This window comes from Pongo pygmaeus, chromosome 8, assembly GCF_028885625.2.
Source record: "Pongo pygmaeus isolate AG05252 chromosome 8, NHGRI_mPonPyg2-v2.0_pri, whole genome shotgun sequence".
Taxonomy (NCBI): Eukaryota; Metazoa; Chordata; class Mammalia; order Primates; family Hominidae; genus Pongo; species Pongo pygmaeus.
In genome coordinates this window covers 128,015,220-128,032,576 of record NC_072381.2, presented here as the reverse complement: position 1 = coordinate 128,032,576, position 17,357 = coordinate 128,015,220, and the positions used below count along the sequence as shown (strand labels likewise).

At 51.1% G+C, this 17,357-nt stretch overlaps 1 protein-coding gene across 1 annotated transcript in view; it reads right to left on the bottom strand.

The window, feature by feature from the left end:
* DMBT1 (deleted in malignant brain tumors 1) overlaps positions 1-17,357 on the bottom strand; it is a 77,973-nt gene that overhangs the window by 20,930 nt on the left and 39,686 nt on the right. Inside the window, exons 24-40 of the mRNA XM_054503339.1 lie at positions 16,775-17,098; positions 15,639-15,647; positions 15,452-15,514; positions 14,700-15,023; positions 13,279-13,308; positions 12,455-12,493; positions 11,375-11,698; positions 10,347-10,376; positions 9,416-9,448; positions 8,319-8,642; positions 7,320-7,343; positions 5,741-5,746; positions 5,359-5,391; positions 4,279-4,602; positions 3,282-3,311; positions 2,323-2,361; positions 1,276-1,599 (exon numbers count right to left, since the gene is read on the bottom strand). Of these exons, the coding sequence (XP_054359314.1) occupies positions 1,276-1,599; positions 2,323-2,361; positions 3,282-3,311; positions 4,279-4,602; positions 5,359-5,391; positions 5,741-5,746; positions 7,320-7,343; positions 8,319-8,642; positions 9,416-9,448; positions 10,347-10,376; positions 11,375-11,698; positions 12,455-12,493; positions 13,279-13,308; positions 14,700-15,023; positions 15,452-15,514; positions 15,639-15,647; positions 16,775-17,098 (2,280 nt within the window). The remainder of the gene's footprint in view (positions 1-1,275; positions 1,600-2,322; positions 2,362-3,281; positions 3,312-4,278; positions 4,603-5,358; positions 5,392-5,740; positions 5,747-7,319; positions 7,344-8,318; positions 8,643-9,415; positions 9,449-10,346; positions 10,377-11,374; positions 11,699-12,454; positions 12,494-13,278; positions 13,309-14,699; positions 15,024-15,451; positions 15,515-15,638; positions 15,648-16,774; positions 17,099-17,357) is intronic.

Below are 17,357 nucleotides of genomic sequence, written 5' to 3'. Positions count from 1 at the left end.
GTCCTCCCAGGCCTTGTCAGCCAGAGGTACTGGGACAGACTGACTCCTTCTCCTGCTGGGATAGAGACTTGGGGCTGCTCACTGCTGTCTCTCAGCCATATGCAAAAAGCAAGTTGATAGTGAAGCCCACACAGATAAAAGAGTAGATGTAAGCAAAGCATGGGGAAAAAAGACTTGGAACTTCTGGAACCAGCTGTACCTGAAGCTCCAGATCCACCACTAACCATTCTGGATACCTGAGCCAATGAATTCCTTTCTAGCTTAAGAGTGTTTGAGTTGAGTTCTTGCCATGTGCAAACAAAAGCATCCCTAATAATAGATCCTCTTTAAAGATCAATTGACAACTGGTAGATAAGGGAACCTTCCACATTGATTGAGGTATGGAGTGGCCAGAGGCTTCAAGCAAGACCCAGCAGTTTCACCCAGACCTGCTGAATGCCAGTGCTTTGGCTGGACTCAAAGACGCTCCTTATAAGGGGTCCAAGCAGATTCTGTCCACCATTTCCAGCTCTGAGGTGATTAACTCTGTGTCTGGATGTGATGTCCAAGTTGAACCAAAACCAACCCTTTCCCTTGCAGGTTTTAGCAATTCACCAAGTCAGCAAGTCTCAGGATACCACTCCAGCAAAAATCCCCTGTGTGATCTTCCAGCCCAAACCACAGGTAATAACAAGGCTTTGCCTGGCAGATCTCATGGGAGCTGCCCTCCCGACACCAGGCTTGCTAGACAGACAATGCACTGCAGTTCTTTGGAAGGAGCTGAAACTGACCAAGATCCAGGTCACACATGCACAGATACCCATTTGCACTCCTAGCCCATATGCCTCCAATCCAAATGCTCCTTACTGGGGTCTTAAGTGAGAATTCCCTACCCCAACATATGTCCTTTCCTTACCATGAGCCTCCTCCTAAGGAGAGGATCCCTCCTCTGCCCTGCTGTCTGTGCTGTGTCCACCATACTCTCACCCAGTGCTACTCAGCAGGGGAGAAATGGAGCGCTGGGGAGCCAGAACTTTTTTCTTCTGCCTCTTCCTTGCACTGCCTCAGGAAGGGGATAAAGTCTGGATTGTTGTTTCAGTTTGGTCCCCTGTCCTAAGTGACCACAGGAACACTAGGCAGTGAATTCATATGGATTCTTAGCAGAGAGCTAACAAGTCTTCAAAAACATAGGAAACATAGAAGAAGTTTTGAGCCAGGAGATCAGAATGTAATTAGGACTTTCTTCTGGAGCAAACTCCACCCCAACAGAGGGAGCTTAAGGTCTTGAAGGCCCACCTGAGCAGATGACACCAGCGTCTTCACGATGGCCACAGTTGTGGGTGAGCCAGCCATTGTGGGGACAGCTCCACAGGTAGGACTCATGTCCTGAGCAGCGCACATCATCCAGGACAATGGGTCCTGAGCCCTGGCCAAACCTGGCATTTCCTGGGGCCGACGTGGCCCAACCACAGCCCAGCTGCCTGCAGACCACATTGGCATCATTGGTGTCCCAGCTGTCATCACACACGGTTCCCCAGGAGCCTCGATACAGGACCTCCACTCGGCCTTGACACCTGTCACCTCCATTCACCAGTCTCAGGGCAAAACTGGATTCAGATCCTACAGGGGAACACAAGAACCCTTCATCCATACTGATTATGAGGTCAAGGATTTAAGGAATGTTCCACACTCAGGGCACTTCCTAATGGCCAAAGTCATGTGTGCAGGTAATCATCTTTGAATACGAATACAAACAGAGGTTCAGCTTCATCATAGTGGAAGAAGCAGTGATGTCCTACTCTGCCCAAGTCTATGGAAGCTCAAGTATTGGGGAAGCACCTGTGACCCCACTGGAGGTGACAGGAATGGACGCCTCACTCCTCATTCTGAGCTCCATTCTCACACAGGATGAAGCTGCACAGCTCAAGAGAGGAGGCCAAGACCTGCCTCACGTTCAGGAGTTTGGTGGCACCCACGTGGTCCTCTCTGGCTTCTAGCAAAGTGCCAGGAATGGCAGGACATTGGCCAGACAGCTACGGGGACAGGCACTTTCCCCACTATTCGCAGGTCTGCAGCCTGTGGCCTGAGGGCCAGGAATAAGGTCCCAGTGGGATTAGGGAGCCCTCCAGGGCTGTCTCCCAGGAGAGACAGGTCACCGGTACCCTCCAGCCTCTAACATCAGACCCAGGACTAGGTTCCCAGGGAATCTACCTTCCTCCCCAGGCAACTCGCAGAAACATGAAAACAGAGGCGCCACCTTGAGCCTCATTCTATCATTTTCAAAAGAAACGTTTGTCCAGAGGTAGAGAGTGAGCCCGAGGGAGGAGTGAGAGGATGATTTACCTATTGGCGAGGCCAGTAAGTTGGTGGTCAGCCAAGTATCTGTAAATTGCAACAAAGAGAAAGGACAAAATTAGACTTGAGGGTGAAAAGCTACAAAAAAAAAAGAAGTCTCTGGACCAGGCAAGCATCATGAAAACTATTCAATTTCTGGTTCCTGCCACTTGCTCCAAGCGCTACCCAAGTCTTCAGCTCAGTGAGCACAGCCAGGAACAAAGGCCTTGCTGGAGACCAGTTCCATCCCTCCTACCTCTGAAGTGTGAGATGTCCTCTTCTCGGCTACAAAGGGTTAGCCTGCCCCATCCAGTGACACATGGACTGATGGGCACATCTGACACCATTGCTGAGACTCTGACAGTTCGAGCTAAAATGTTAGGGGAACCAAGGAGCCACCCAAAGGGATATCAAGTTTCCTAGTAAGTGGAGGCACCAGAAATATTTATTATCCCTCTCCCTGCCCGAGCATGGCCTCTGCCTTTTCTGGATGCAGATGTGGCCCTGAAAAATCTGGGGTGTTTGAAGGAGTGAGGGATGGAGGTATCAGGCCTGCACTGACATTGCTTGCCCATGGCAGAAGTCATGCTTAAGGCTTGAACTGACGTTGCCTTCCCAGGTGACTTTGGCAGTCACTCTCAATTCTCAGAAAGGTTATATCAGCTCTGAATATAAAGGAGCTAAAGCTCATTAAACATGAGGTCACTTCCTGAACCTGTAAGGGTTGTCCATTGTACAGTATGAAACTGCTTCATGAAAGCTGAGATAAATTGAACAGAAGACAGAAGCCTCCTGAACCCTATGTCTGTTGAAGCACTGTGCTGGGGTCTCAGTTACAGAGTGGTGGGGGGAAAAATAATATGCCCCACAGTATCCACACAGAGAAGCAGGAGAGCTCTGTGGAGTGGGGAAGAGGTAACTGGGCAGAAAGAGAAGGGACATCCTGAGGAAGGATGCTGGGGACTCACCTGGCCTGGGTGTTGACTGGGACTGAGCAGCTGTGAGAAAGAGAAGAGAAGGTCAGATCAGATGCACTATACAGAAAATGGCAAAACTGGAACAAAGATAGAAGGAACTGGGCAAAACTGACACTCAGTCCATCCTAGTCCCTATCACAGAGGGAGGGGCATTGCCATGTACATCCCCACAGAGATGCAACATATAAGAAGGGGTGCAGGCAGATCCTGGCCACTATTGTCAGCTCCGAGGTGATTAACTTTGTGTCTGCCCAGGGTGACCAGGTTGACCCAAAACCAACACTCTCCCTTGCATGTTTTGGCAGTTCCTGAGTCAGCAAGGCTGAGGAGGCCACTCCAGCCCAAATGCCTTGTGTGATCTTACAGCCCCGACCACAGACAATAACAAGGCCATGCCTGGCCAGCCTCATGGGGGCTGCCATCCCCACACCAGACCTGGGGCACAGGCAGTGCTCTGCAGCATTCTGAGAGGACCTGAGGTCAAGGACTCCAAGCAGGCCTGACACAAACAGACATGCATTTGCACTCCTAACCCTTGAGCCTCTATTTCCAGACCTCCTCACTGGGTCTTAGCTGAGAACCCACTTCCAGACAAGTATCTTTAGTTTAGAGTTCCTTGTAGTGACAGGATCCCTCCCTGTCCCTGCTATCTGTGCTGTGTCCACGATACCCTCACCCAGTGCTACTCAGCAGGGGAGAAATGGAGTCCTGGGGAGCCAGCACTTTTCTCTTCTGCCTCTTCCTTGCACTGCCTCAGGAAGGGCATAAAGTCTGGGTTGTTTCAGTTTGGAGCCCTGGCCTAAGTGGCCACAGCTGCACCAGGTACTGTAGCAAAATTCACAAGGATTCTTAGCAGAGAGCTAACAAGACTTCAGAAATATAGAAAACACAGAAGAAGCTTTGAGTGAGGAGATCAGAATGTAATTAGGAGTTTCTTCCTGAGCAAACTTCAACCTAAGAGAGGGAGCCCAAGGTCTTGAAGGCCCACCTGAGCAGATGACACCAGCATCTTCACCATGGCCACAGTTGTGGGTGAGCCAGCCATTGTGGGGACAGCTCCACAGGTAGGACTCACGTCCTGAGCAGTGCACGTCATCCAGGACAATGGGTCCTGAGCCCTGGCCAAACTGGGCATTTCCTGGGGCCGACGTGGCCCAGCCACAGCCCAGCTGCCTGCAGACCACATTGGCATCATTGGTGTCCCAGCTGTCATCACACACAGTGCCCCAGGAGCCTCGGTATAGGACCTCCACTCGGCCCTGACACCTGTCACCTCCATTCACCAGTCTCAGGGCTAAACTGGATTCAAATCCTACAGGGGAACACAAGAACCCTTCATCCATCCCTACCAGGAGGTCAACAATCTAAGGCAAGTTCCACACTCAGGGTACTTCCTAATGGCCAGAGTCACCTGGGCAAGCAGTCACAATTGCATACAACTGCTACCAGAGGTTCAGCTTTATCATAGGGGAAGGAGAGGTGATACACTATACTGCCCGGGTTTATGGAGGCTCAGATTTTGGGGAAGCACCTGTGACCCCAGTGGAGGTGACAGGAATGGATGCCCCACTCCCTACTCTGGGCACACACAGGATGGAGCTCCACAGCTCCAGAGGTCAGGCCCACACTGGCCCCATGTTCAAGAGTTTGGTGGCACCCACGTGGTCCTCTCTGGTTTCTGGTAAATTGCCAGGGATGGCAAGGACTTGGCCAGACAGCTGCAGGGACAGAAATTTTCACCCACCCTTGCAGGGCTGCAGTGCATGATCAGAGGGCCAGGAAAGAGGTCCCAGCGGGATTAGGGAGCCCTCCAGTGCTCGTCCTGAGCACCTGGATGACGATCGTTCCTAACCACTTGGAACAGGTTCCCATGAAAAAAAGTCACTAGCACCCTCCATCCTCAAACATCAAACCCAGGGCTGGCTCCCCAGAGACTCCACCTTCCTCCCACCCAACCCACAGGGACATGAAAAGAGAGGGGCCCACCTTGAGCCTCATCCTATCAGTTTCAAACACAAAATATGTCCAGAGATAGTGAGCCCTAGGGAGGGGTGAGAGGATTATTTACCTGCTGTTGATGCAGGTGAGGTCGGCCAAGTGTCTGTAAGTTGCAACAAAGAAAAAAGACAGAATTAGACTTGAAGGGAAAAGGCCTAGAACAAAAGGTTCTTTGGGAGGGGGAATCAACCTGGCAACAATTCCACTTCCTGTTCCTGTCACTTGCCTCCCATGTGTCTGCCCAGGTCTCCTCTGCTGTGAACTCATCCAGGGACAAACGTCCTGCTGGAGACCAGACTGAGCCCTCCATTTCTCTAATCCTGGGGTATCTTTCTATCTGTTAGAGGACGCCCCCCACCATGCCATCCCACATCTGCTGATGCATGGACTGACTAGGACATCAGATGCCATTGCTGAGGCTCGGACACTGGCAGCTAAAATGTTAGGGGAACCAGGGACTGCCCAGGGGACAATCAGGAATCAGGTTTCTGGCTAAGCAGAGACACCACAAACCTTTATTATCCCTCTCCCTGCCCAAGCACAAACTCTGCCTCTTCTGGATATAAATGTGGCCCATCATAATCTCGGAATTTTTCCAGCAGTGATGGATGGGGGTATCGAGCCTGCCCTGATGATGCCTTGAACAGGTCAGAGGGTGACACCCTCAATTTTCAGACACTATATGTGAGTCCTGAATATAAAAGGACCAAAGCTCATTAAACATGGGGCCACTTCCTGAACCTGTAAGGGCTGTCCACTGGGACAGTATGAAACTGTTTCATGAAAGCTGAGAGGGGTTGAAAAGAAGACAGAGGCCTCCTGAATCTTACATGTGTTTTAAAAGCACTGTGCTGTGTTGCGGGAAGTCAGGGACCCCGAACAGAGGGACCGGCTGAAGCTATGGCACAAGAACATAAATTTGAAGATTTCATGGACATTTATTAGTTCCCCAAATTAATACTTTTATAATTTCTTATGCCTGTCTTTACTGCAATCTCTGAACATAAATTGTGAAGATTTCATGGACACTTATCACTTCTCCAATCAATACTCTTGTGATTTCCTATGCCTGTCTTTACTTTAATCTCTTAATCTCATCATCTACGTAAACAGAGGATGAATGTCACCTCAGAACCCTGTGATGATTGCGTTAACTGCAGAAATTGTTTAAACAATATGAAATCTGGGCACCGTGAAAAGAGAACAGGATAACAGCGATGTTCAGGGAACAAGGGAGATAACCTTAAAGTCTGGCTGCCTGTGGGCCGGGCAGAACAGAGCCATATTTCTCTTCTTTCAAAAGCAAATAGGAGAAATATCCCTGAATTCTTTTTCTCAGCAAGGAACATCCCTGAGAAAGAGAATGCGTTCCCACGGGGAGGCCTCTGAAATGGCTGCTTTGGGAACGTCTGTCTTTTACACTTGTAGATAAGGGATGAAATAAGCCCCGGCCCCCATAGCGCTTCCAGGCTTATTAGGATGAGGAAATTCCAGCCTAATAAATTTTGGTCAGACCGGTTGTCTGCTCTCAAACCCTGTCTCGTAATAAAATGCTATCAATGACAATGCGTGCCCGAAACTTCATTAGCAATTTTAATTTCGCCCCGGTCCTGTGATCTTGCCCTGCCTCCATTCACCTTGTGATATTTTATTACTTTGTGAAGCATGTGATCTCTGTGAGCCACACCCTATTCGTACACTCCCTCCCCTTTTGAAAATCACCAGTAAAAACTTGCTGGTTTTGCTGCTCAGGAGGCATCACAGAACCTGCCGACATGTGATGTCTCCCCCCCAACACCCAGCTTTAAAATTTTGCTCTTTTGTATGCCTTCCCTTTATTTCTCAGACTGGCCGACACTTAGGGAAAATAGAAAAGGATCCACGTGAAATACAGCCGGTGTTGGGGGTAGAAATAATATGCCCCACAGTATCCACACAGAGAAACAGCAGAGCTCTGTGGAGTGGGGGAGGGGTGATTGGGCAGAAAGAGAAGGGACATTTTGAGGAAGGACACTGGGAACTTCCCTGCACTGGGTGTCAGCCAGGACTGGGAAGCTGTGAGAAAGAGAAGAGAAGGTCAGATCAAGAATATTACACAGAAGTTGGCAAAACTGGAATGAGGAGGGAAAGAAATGGGCGAGTCTGACACTCAGTCCAACCTAGTTTCTATCACACAGGGAGGGACATTGCCATGCACATCCCCACAGAGATGCACCATGTAAGGGGTCAATGCAGATCCTGTCCACTATTGCCAGCTCTGAGGTGAACAAATTGTGTCTGCCCAGGGTAACCTGGTTGACCTAAACCAACCCACTCCCTTGCACATCTTAGGTGTTCCTGAGTCAGCAAGGCTGAGGAAGCCACTCCAGCCAAAATCCCTTGTCTGATCTTCAAGCCCCAACCACAGGAAATAACGAGGCCAAGCCTGGCCAGTCTCATGGGGGCTGCCCTCCCCACACCAGAACTAGGGCAAGGCAGTGCTCTGCAGCATTCTGAGAGGACCTGAGGTCAAGGACTCCAATCCCATGCAACCCAGGCCTGACATGAATAGAAACCCATTTGCACTCCTAACCCTTGAGCCTTTATTTCCAGACCTCCTCACAGGGTCTCAGCTGAGAACCCACTTTCAGACAAGCATCTTTAGTTCAGAGTTCCTCACAGTGAGAGGATTCCTCCCCTGCCTTGCTGTCTGTCCTGTGTGCATGATACCCTCACCCAGCGCTACTCAGCAGGGGAGAAATGGAGCCCTGGGGAGCCAGCACTTTTCTCTTCTGCCTCTTCCTTGCACTGCCTCAGGAAAGGGATAAAGTCTGGGTTGTTGTTTGACTTTGGTCCCCTGTCCTAAGTGACCACATGAACACCAACTCCTGTAGCAAAATTCATACAGATTCTTAGCAGAGAGCTAACAAGACTGCATAAATACAGGAAACATAGAAGAATCTTTGAGTGAGGAGATCAGAATGTAATTAGGATTTTCTTCCTGAGAAAACTCCAGCCTAGGAAAGGGAGTCCAAGGTCTTGAAGGCCCACCTGAGCAGATGACACCAGCGTCTTCATGATGGCCACAGTTGTGGAAGAGCCACCCATTGTGGGGGCAGCTCCACAGGTAGGACTCACGTCCTGAGCAGCGCACATCATCCAGGACAATGGGTCCTGAGCCCTGACCAAACCGGGCATTTCCTGGGGCTGATGTGGCCCAGCCACAGCCCAGCTGCCTGCAGACCACATTGGCATCACTGGTGTCCCAGCTGTCATCACACACAGTGCCCCAGGAGCCTTGGTATAGGACCTCCACTCGGCCCTGACACCTGTCACCTCCATTCACCAGTCTCAGGGCCAAACTGGATTCAGATCCTACAGGGGAACAAAAGAACCCTTCATCCATCTCAATTATGAGTCAAGGATAAGGCATGTACAACACTCACGGCAGTGGGCAAAGTAGTCAAGTTTGAATACAAATGCCAAAGTCACGAGGGCACACAGTCACAATGGACAATGGCTGCATCCAGAGGTTAAGCTTTGTCATAGTGGAAAAAGTGATGCCCTATTCTACTCAAGTCTATAAAAGCTCAAGTTATGGGTAAGCATGTATGACCCCAGAGGACGGGACAAGAATGGACACCCCATTCCCCACTCTGGGTACACACAGGATGGGGCTACACAGCTACAAATGACAGGCCCAGACCCTCTCTGTATTCAGGAGCTCATTGGCACCTGCATGGCCCTCTCCACCTTCTGGCAAATTGCCAGGGATGGCAAGGCCTTGGCCACACAGGTGCAGGGACCGGCACTTTCACCCACTCTCCAGAGATCTGGATCCCACGGCCTGAGGGCCAGGAACGAGGTCCCAGTAGGATTAAGGAGCCCTCCAGTGCTCATCCTGAGCACCTGGATGAGGATCTTTCCTGACCACTTGGAACAGGATTCCATGGGAGACAGGTCACCAGCACCCTCCATCCTCAAACATCAGACCCAGCACAGGCTCCTCAGAGATTCCACCTTCCTCCCACACAACCCACAGAGAAGTGAAAAAAGAGGGGCCCACCTTGACCCTCATCCTATCAGTTTCAAACACAAAATATGCCCAGAGATAGTGAGTCCTAGGGAGGGGTGAGAGGATTATTTACCTGCTGTTAATGCATGTGAGGTCGGCCAAGTGTCTGTAAGTTGCAACAAAGGGAAAAGACAGAATTAGACTTAAAGGGAAAAGGCGCAGAACAAAAGGTTCTCTGGGAGGAGGAATCAACCTGGCAACAATTCCACTTCCTGTTCCTGTCACTTGCCTCCCATGTGTCTGCCCAGGTCTCCTCTGCTGTGAACTCATCCAGGGACAAACATCCTGCTGGAGACCAGACTGAGCCCTCCATTTCTCTAATCCTGGGGTATCTTTCTATCTGTTAGAGGACGCCCCCCACCACGCCATCCCACATCTGCTGATGCATGGACTGACTAGGACATCAGATGCCATTGCTGAGGCTCGGACACTGGCAGCTAAAATGTTAGGGGAACCAGGGACTGCCCAGGGGACAATCAGGAATCAGGTTTCTGGCTAAGCAGAGACACCACAAACCTTTATTATCCCTCTCCCTGCCCAAGCACAAACTCTGCCTCTTCTGGATATAAATGCGGCCCATTGTAATCTTGGAATGTTTCCAGCAGTGATGGATGGGGGTATCGAGCCTGCCCTGACAATACCTTGAACAGGTCAGAGGGTGACACCCTCAATTTTCAGACACTATATGTGAGTCCTGAATATAAAAGGACCAAAGCTCATTAAACATGGGGCCACTTCCTGAACCTGTAAGGGCTGTCCACTGGGACAGTATGAAACTGTTTCATGAAAGCTGAGAGGGGTTGAAAAGAAGACAGAGGCCTCCTGAATCCTGTGTGTGTTTAAAAAGCGCTGTGCTGGGGTCTCAGTTACACAGCGGTGTTGGGGGTAGAAATAATATGCCCCACAGTATCCACACAGTGAAACAGGAGAGCTCTGTGGAGGGGGGAAGGGGTGATTGGGCAGAAAGAGAAGGGACATTTTGAGGAAGGACACTGGGAACATACCTAGGCTGGGTGTCGGCCAGGATTGGGAAACTATGAGAAAGAGAAGAGAAGGTCAGATCAGGCATGTTACACAGAAGTCAGCAAAACTGGAATGAGGAGGGAAAGAAATGGGCGAGTCTGACACTCAGTCCATTCTGGTTCCTATCACACAAGGAGGGACATTGCCATGCACATCCCCACAGAGATGCACCGTGTAAGGTGTCAATGCGGATCCTGTCTACTATTGCCAGCTCTGAGGTGCTCAAATTGTGTCTGCCCAGGGTAACCCCCTTGGCCTAAACCAACCCTCTCCCTTGCACATCTTAGGTGTTCCTGAGTCAGCAAGGCTGAGGAAGCCACTCCAGCCAAAATCCCTTGTCTGATCTTCAAGCCCTGAACACAGGCAATAACAAGGCCATGCCTGGCCGGCCCTCATGGGGGCTGCCCTCCCCACACCAGACCTGGAGCACAGGCAATGCTCAGCAGTGTTCTGAGAGGACCTGAGGTCAAGGACTCCAATCCCACGCAACCCAGGCCTGACATGAATAGAAACCCATTTGCACTCCTAACCCTTGAGCCTTTATTTCCAGACCTCCTCACTGGATCTCAGCTGAGAATCCACTTCCAGACAAGCATCTTTAGTTCAGAGTTCCTCACAGTGAGAGGATTCCTCCCCTGCCTTGCTGTCTGTCCTATGTCCATGATACCCTCACCCCATGATACACTCAGGGTCCCCAGCTTCTATTCAGCTGGGGAGAAATGGAGCCCTGGGGAGCCAGCACTTTTCTCTTCTGCCTCTTCCTTGCACTGCCTCAGGAAGGGCATAAAGTCTGGATTGTTGTTTCAGTTTGGGACCTGTCCTAAGTGACCACAGGAACACCAGGCCCTGTAGCAAAATTTATACAGATTCTTAGCAGAGAGCTAACAAGACTATATAAACACAGGAAACATAGAAGAATCTTTGAGTGAGGAGATCAGAATGTAATTAGGATTTTCTTACTGAGCAAACTCCAGCCTAGGAGAGGGAGCCCAAAGTCTTGGAGGCCCACCTGAGCAGATGACACCAGCATCTTCATGATGTCCACAGTTGTGGGTGAGCCAGCCATTGTGGGGGCAGTTCCACAAGTAGGACTCGTGTCCTGAGCAGCGCACGTCATCCAGGACAATGGGTCCTGAGCCCTGGCCAAACCGGGCATTTCCTGAGGCTGATGTGGCCCAGCCACAGCCCAGCTGCCTGCAGACCACATTGGCATCATTGGTGTCCCAGCTGTCATCACACACAGTGCCCCAGGAGCCTCGGTATAGGACCTCTACTCGGCCCTGACACATGTCACTTCCATTCACCAGCCTCAGCGTCAAACTGGATTCAGATCCTACAGGGGAACACAAGAACCCTTTATCCATCCCTACCATGAGGTCAAGTATCTAAGGCACGTTCCACACTCAGGGTACTTCCTAATTGCCAAGGTCACCCGGACAAGCAGTCACGATTGAATACGACTGCAACCAGAGGTTCAGATTCATCATACTGGAAGGAGAGGTGATACCCAATTCTGCCTGGGTTTATGGAGGCTCAGATTTTGGGAAAGCACCTGTGACCCCAGTGGAGGTGACAGGAATGGACACCCTACTCCCTACTCTGATCACACACAGGATGGAGCTCCACAGCTCCAGAGGGCAGGCCCATGCTATCCCCATGTTGAAGAGTTTGGTGGCACCCGCGTGGTCCTCTCTGGCTTCTGGCAAATTGTCAGGGATGGCAAGGCATTGGCCAGACAGCTGCAGGGACAGAAATTTTCACCCACCCTTGCAGGTCTGCAATGCATGGCCAGAAGGCCAGGAATGAGGTCCCAGGAGTAGGGAGCCCTCCAGAGTTTGTTGAGCACCTGAATAAGGATCTTTCCTGATACTTGGAACAGGGTCCCACAGGAGACAGGTCACCAACACCCTCCACCCTCTAACACCCGACCCAGGACTGGTTCCCCAGAGACTCCAACTTCCTCCCACTCAACGCACAGGGACATGAAAAAGACAGGGGCCCACCTTGACCCTCATCCTATCATTTTCAGAAAAAGCATCTTTCCAGAGGTAGAGAGTGAGCCCTAGGGAGGGGGGAGAGGATTATTTACCTACTGTCGATGGAGGTAAGGTGATGGTCGACAACGTGTCTGTAAATTGCAACAAAGACAAAGGCTAGAATTAAAGTTGAGGGAGAAAAGCTCCAAAAGGAAAGGTCTCTGGACAAGGCAAGCATCATGAAAATTTCTCCATTTCTGGTTCCTGCCACTTGCTCCCCATGTGTCTGCCCAAGTCTGTAGCTCAGGAAGCACAGCCAAGGACATAGGCCTTGCTGGAGACCAGTATGATCCCTCCTACCTCTGAAGTGTGGAATACCCTCTTCTCAGCTACAAAGGGTTTACTTGCCCCATCTGCTGACACATGGACTGATGGGCACATCTGACACCAATGCTGACACTCTCACACTTGAAACTAAAATGTTAGAAGGATCAGGGAGCTGCCTAAAGGAGTATAAAGTCTCCTGGCAAGTGGAGGCAACAGAAATATCTAATATCTCTCTCCCTGCCCGAGCACAGCCTCTGCCTATCTGGAGGTAGATGGGGCCCTGCCGCATCTGGGGGTGTTTGAAGGAGTGAGGAATGGAGGTATCAGGCCTGCACTGACATTGCTTGCCCATAGACAGGCATGTTTAAGGCTTTAGCTGAAATTGCCTTCCCAGGAGACTTTGGCAATCACTGCCAATTCTTAGAAAGATCATACCTTCTTAACCATGTCTGGTTAAGAAGCTCCATGCTAGGGTCTCAGTTACAGAGCAGGGAAAATAGTATGACCCACAGTATCCACACAGGTAAGAAGGAGGGCTCTGCCGAGTGGGAAAAAGGATAATTGTGCAGAAAGAAAAGGGACATCCTAAGGAAGGACACTGGGGACTCACCTGGCCTGGGCGTCAACCGGGACTGGGCAGCTGTGAGAAAGAGGAGGTCAGATCAGATGCACTATACAGAAGCTGGCAAAACCGGAACAAAGGTAGAAGGAACTAAACAGGTCATGCCTTAAGTCCACCCTAGGTCCCCATCACAGAGGGAGGAGCATTGCCGTGCACGCCCCCACAAGGATGCTCCCTGAAAGGTGTCTGGGCAGATCATGTCCACTACTGCCAGCTCCAAAGTGATTAAGTTTGTGTCTACCCATAGTAATTAGGTTGACACAAAACCAACCCTCTCCCTTACACGTCTTAGCAGTCCCTGAGTCAGCAAATATGAGGAGGCCACTCCAGAAAAAATCCAGCCTGTGATCTTCTAGCCCAGCCCACAGGCATTCATAACAAGGCTTTGCTCAACAGGCCTCATGGGCACTGCCCGTCCCCACACCTGACCAGTGTACAGGGAAGACACTGCAGTGCTCTGGAGGCAATTGCAGTCAAGCACTCACACCCCCAAAACTCAGGCCAGACATGAACAGACACAGATCTACACTCCCACCCTTGTGTTTCCAGTCTGATGCCTCCTTACTGGGCCTCAGCGGAAGACCCTCCCTTCCCAGCATGAGCCTTTGGTTCTGGACTCCTCCCAGTGAGATCGTCCCTCTCCCAACACCTATATGTGCTGCATCCACCTGACCCTCATCTAAATCTTTCAGTAGGGGAAAGATGGAACCCTGGAGAGCCAGTGTGCTATAGATTGGATGTTTGTCCCATCCAAGACTCATGTTGGGAGTGGATCCCCAAGTATAGCACTGAGGCCTGATGCACCATGTCTGGGTCATGGAAGCCAACACTTCATGAATAAATTAGTGCCCTCCCTGGTCAGGGGTGAGTTCTTCTCTTAGTTTCTAGCAAGAACTGGTGGTTGAAAAGAGCCTGGGCCTTCCTTCTTGCCCTCTGTTTCTTCCTCCCTTGCCACGTGACCTCTGCTCAGGTCACCTTCCCATCTTCTGCTGCCAGGAGCACAAGCAGCCTGAGGCCGTCAGCAGAAGCCAAGCAGATACCATGCTCCTATGCAGACTGCAAAGCCAAGACCCAAATCAGCATCTTTCTTCATGAATAACCTGGCCCCAGCCATCGCTTTCCAACCACACTAAAATGCAAAGACCCGGCCCTTTCCTCCTCTCCCTCTGCTTGCACTGCCTTCGTAGGTGAACAAAGGCCCTTATTTCACTTTGGCCCATTGTCCTCTCTGACCTCCTCAAAACCTGGTAATGGGGCGAAGACTCATGTGGTTTCCTAGGAAAGAGCTGAGGAGATATCAGAAATATAGGAAAGGTTGAAAAAGATCTGAGTGAGGAGATGAGAACATAATAAGACCTTCTTGAACAAAATCTACCCCAAGAGAGGAAACGAAATTGCTGGAGGCCCACCTGAGCAGATGACACCAGCGTCTTCACCATGGCCACAGTTGTGGGAGAGCCAGCCATTGTTGGGGCAGCTCCACAAGTAGGACTCCTGTCCTGAGCAGCGCACATCATCCAGGACAATGGGTCCTGAGCCCTGACCAAACCGGGCATTTCCTGGGGCTGACGTGGCCCAGCCACAGCCCAGCTGCCTGCAGACCACATTGGCATCATTGGTGTCCCAGCTGTCATCACACACAGTGCCCCAAGAGCCTCGGTATAGGACCTCCACTCGGCCCTGACACCTGTCACCTCCATTCACCAGCCTCAGGGCCAAACTGGATTCAGGTCCTACAGGGGAACACAAGAACACTTCATCAATCCCTATCAGGAGGTCAAGGATCTAAGGCACATTCCACATTCAGGGCACTTCCTAATGGCCAAAGTCACCTGGGCAGACAGTCACGATTAAAGATGACTGCAACCAGAGGTTCAGGTTCATCACAGTAGAAGGAGAGGTGATACGCCATTCTCGGGTTTATGGAGGCTCAATTTTGGGGAAGCACCTGTGACCCCACTGGAAGTGACAGGAATAGACACCCAGCTCCCTACTCTGGGCACACACAGGATGGAGCTCGACAGCTCAAGAGGGCAGGACCATGCTGTCCCCATGTTCAACAGTTAGGTGGCACCCACGTGGTCCTCCCTGGCTTCTGGCAAATTGCCAAGGATGGCAAGGCCTTGGCCAGACAGCTGCAGGGACAGAAACTGTCACCCACCCTTGCAGGTCTGCAGTGCATGGCTGGAGGGCCAGGAACAAGCCCCAGTAGGAGTAGGGAGCCCTCCAGGGCTGGTCCTCAGCACCTGGATGAGGATCATTTTTTTTTCCTTATTATTTCCTGATACTTGGAAGAGGATCCCAGGGGAGACAGGTCACCAGCACCCTCTACCCTGCAACACCAGAACCAGGACTGGCTCCCCAGAGACTCCAACTTCCTCCCACTCAACGCACAGGGATATGAAAAAGACAGGGGCCCATCCTGACCCTCATCCTCTCATTTTCAGAAAAAAACATTTGTCCAGAACTAGACAGTGAGCCCTAGGGAGGGGTGAGAAGACTATGTATCTACTGTTGATGCAGTTAAGGTGGTGGTCGGCAACGTGTCTTTAAATGCAACAAAGATGAAGGCTAGAATTAAACTTGAGGTGAAAAGCTCCAAAAGGAAAGTCTCTAGACATGGCAAGCATCATGAAAACTACTCGATTTCTGGTTCCTGCCACTTGCTCCCCATGTGTCGGCCCAAGTCTTCAGCTCAGCGAGCTCAGCAAGGGACATAGGCCTCACTGGAGACCAGTCCAATCCCTCTTATCTCTGAAGGACCTTGAGGATTGGATCCTCAACTTTACAGGTGAGGCTTGATGTGCCACGTCTGGGTTATGGAGGTCAACCCTTCATGAATAGCTTAGTGCCCTCCCTGGTCAGGGGTAAGTTCTTCTCTTAGTTCCTAGAAAGAGCTGGTGGTTCAAAAGAGCCTGGGACCTCCCTCTTGCTTTCTCTTGCTTCCTCCCTCACCATGAGACCTCTGTCCAGGCCACCTCCCCATCTTCTTCTGCCATCTTGCTTCCTCCCTCGCCGTGTGACCTCTGCCCAGGCCAGCTCCCCATTCCCTTCTGCCAGGAATACAAGCAGCCTGAGGTCCTCAGCAGAAGCCGAGCTGATGCCTGCACCATGCTTCTATGCAGCCTGCAAAGCCACAACTCAAATCAACCTCTATCTTCATGAACAACATGGCCCCAGCTATTCTTTTCCAGCCACATTAAAAGCAAAGACCTGGCGCTTTCGTCTTCTCCCTCTGCTTGCCCAGCTTCGGTAGGGGAACAAAGGTGTGACCCTTATTTCACTTTGGCCCATTGTCCTCTCTGACCTCCTCAAAACCTGGCAATGTGGCGAAGACTCATGCGGTTTCCTAGGAGAGAGCTAAGGAGATATCAGAAATATAGGAAAGGTTGAAAAAGCTCTTAGTGAGGAGATGAGAACATAATAAGACCTTCCTGAGCAAAATCTACCCCAAGAGAGGAAACCCAAATTGCTGGAGGCCCACCTGAGCAGATGACACCAGCGTCTTCACCATGGCCACAGTTGTGGGTGAGCCAGCCATTGTGGGGACAGCTCCACAGGTAGGACTCATTCCCTGAGCAGCGCACGTCATCCAGGACAATGGGTCCTGAGCCCTGACCAAACCGGGCATTTCCTGGGGCTGACATGGCCCAGCCACAGCCCAGCTGCCTGCAGACCACATTGGCATCACTGGTGTCCCAGCTGTCATCACACACCGTGCCCCAGGAGCCTCGGTATAGGACCTCCACTCGGCCCTGACACCTGTCACTTCCATTCACCAGTCTCAGGGCCAAACTGGATTCAGGTCCTACAGGGGAACACAAGAACCCTTTATCAATCCCTATCAGGAGGTCAAGGATCTAAGGCACGTTCCACATTCAGGGCACTTCCTAATGGCCAAAGACACCTGGGCAGGCAGTCACGATTGAATATGACTGCAACCAGAGGTTCAGGTTCATCACAGTAGAAGGAGAGGAAATATGCTATTCTGCTCGGGTTTATGGAGGCTCAAGTTTTGGGGAAGCACCTGTGACCTCACTGGAGGTGATAGGAATGGGCGCCCGACT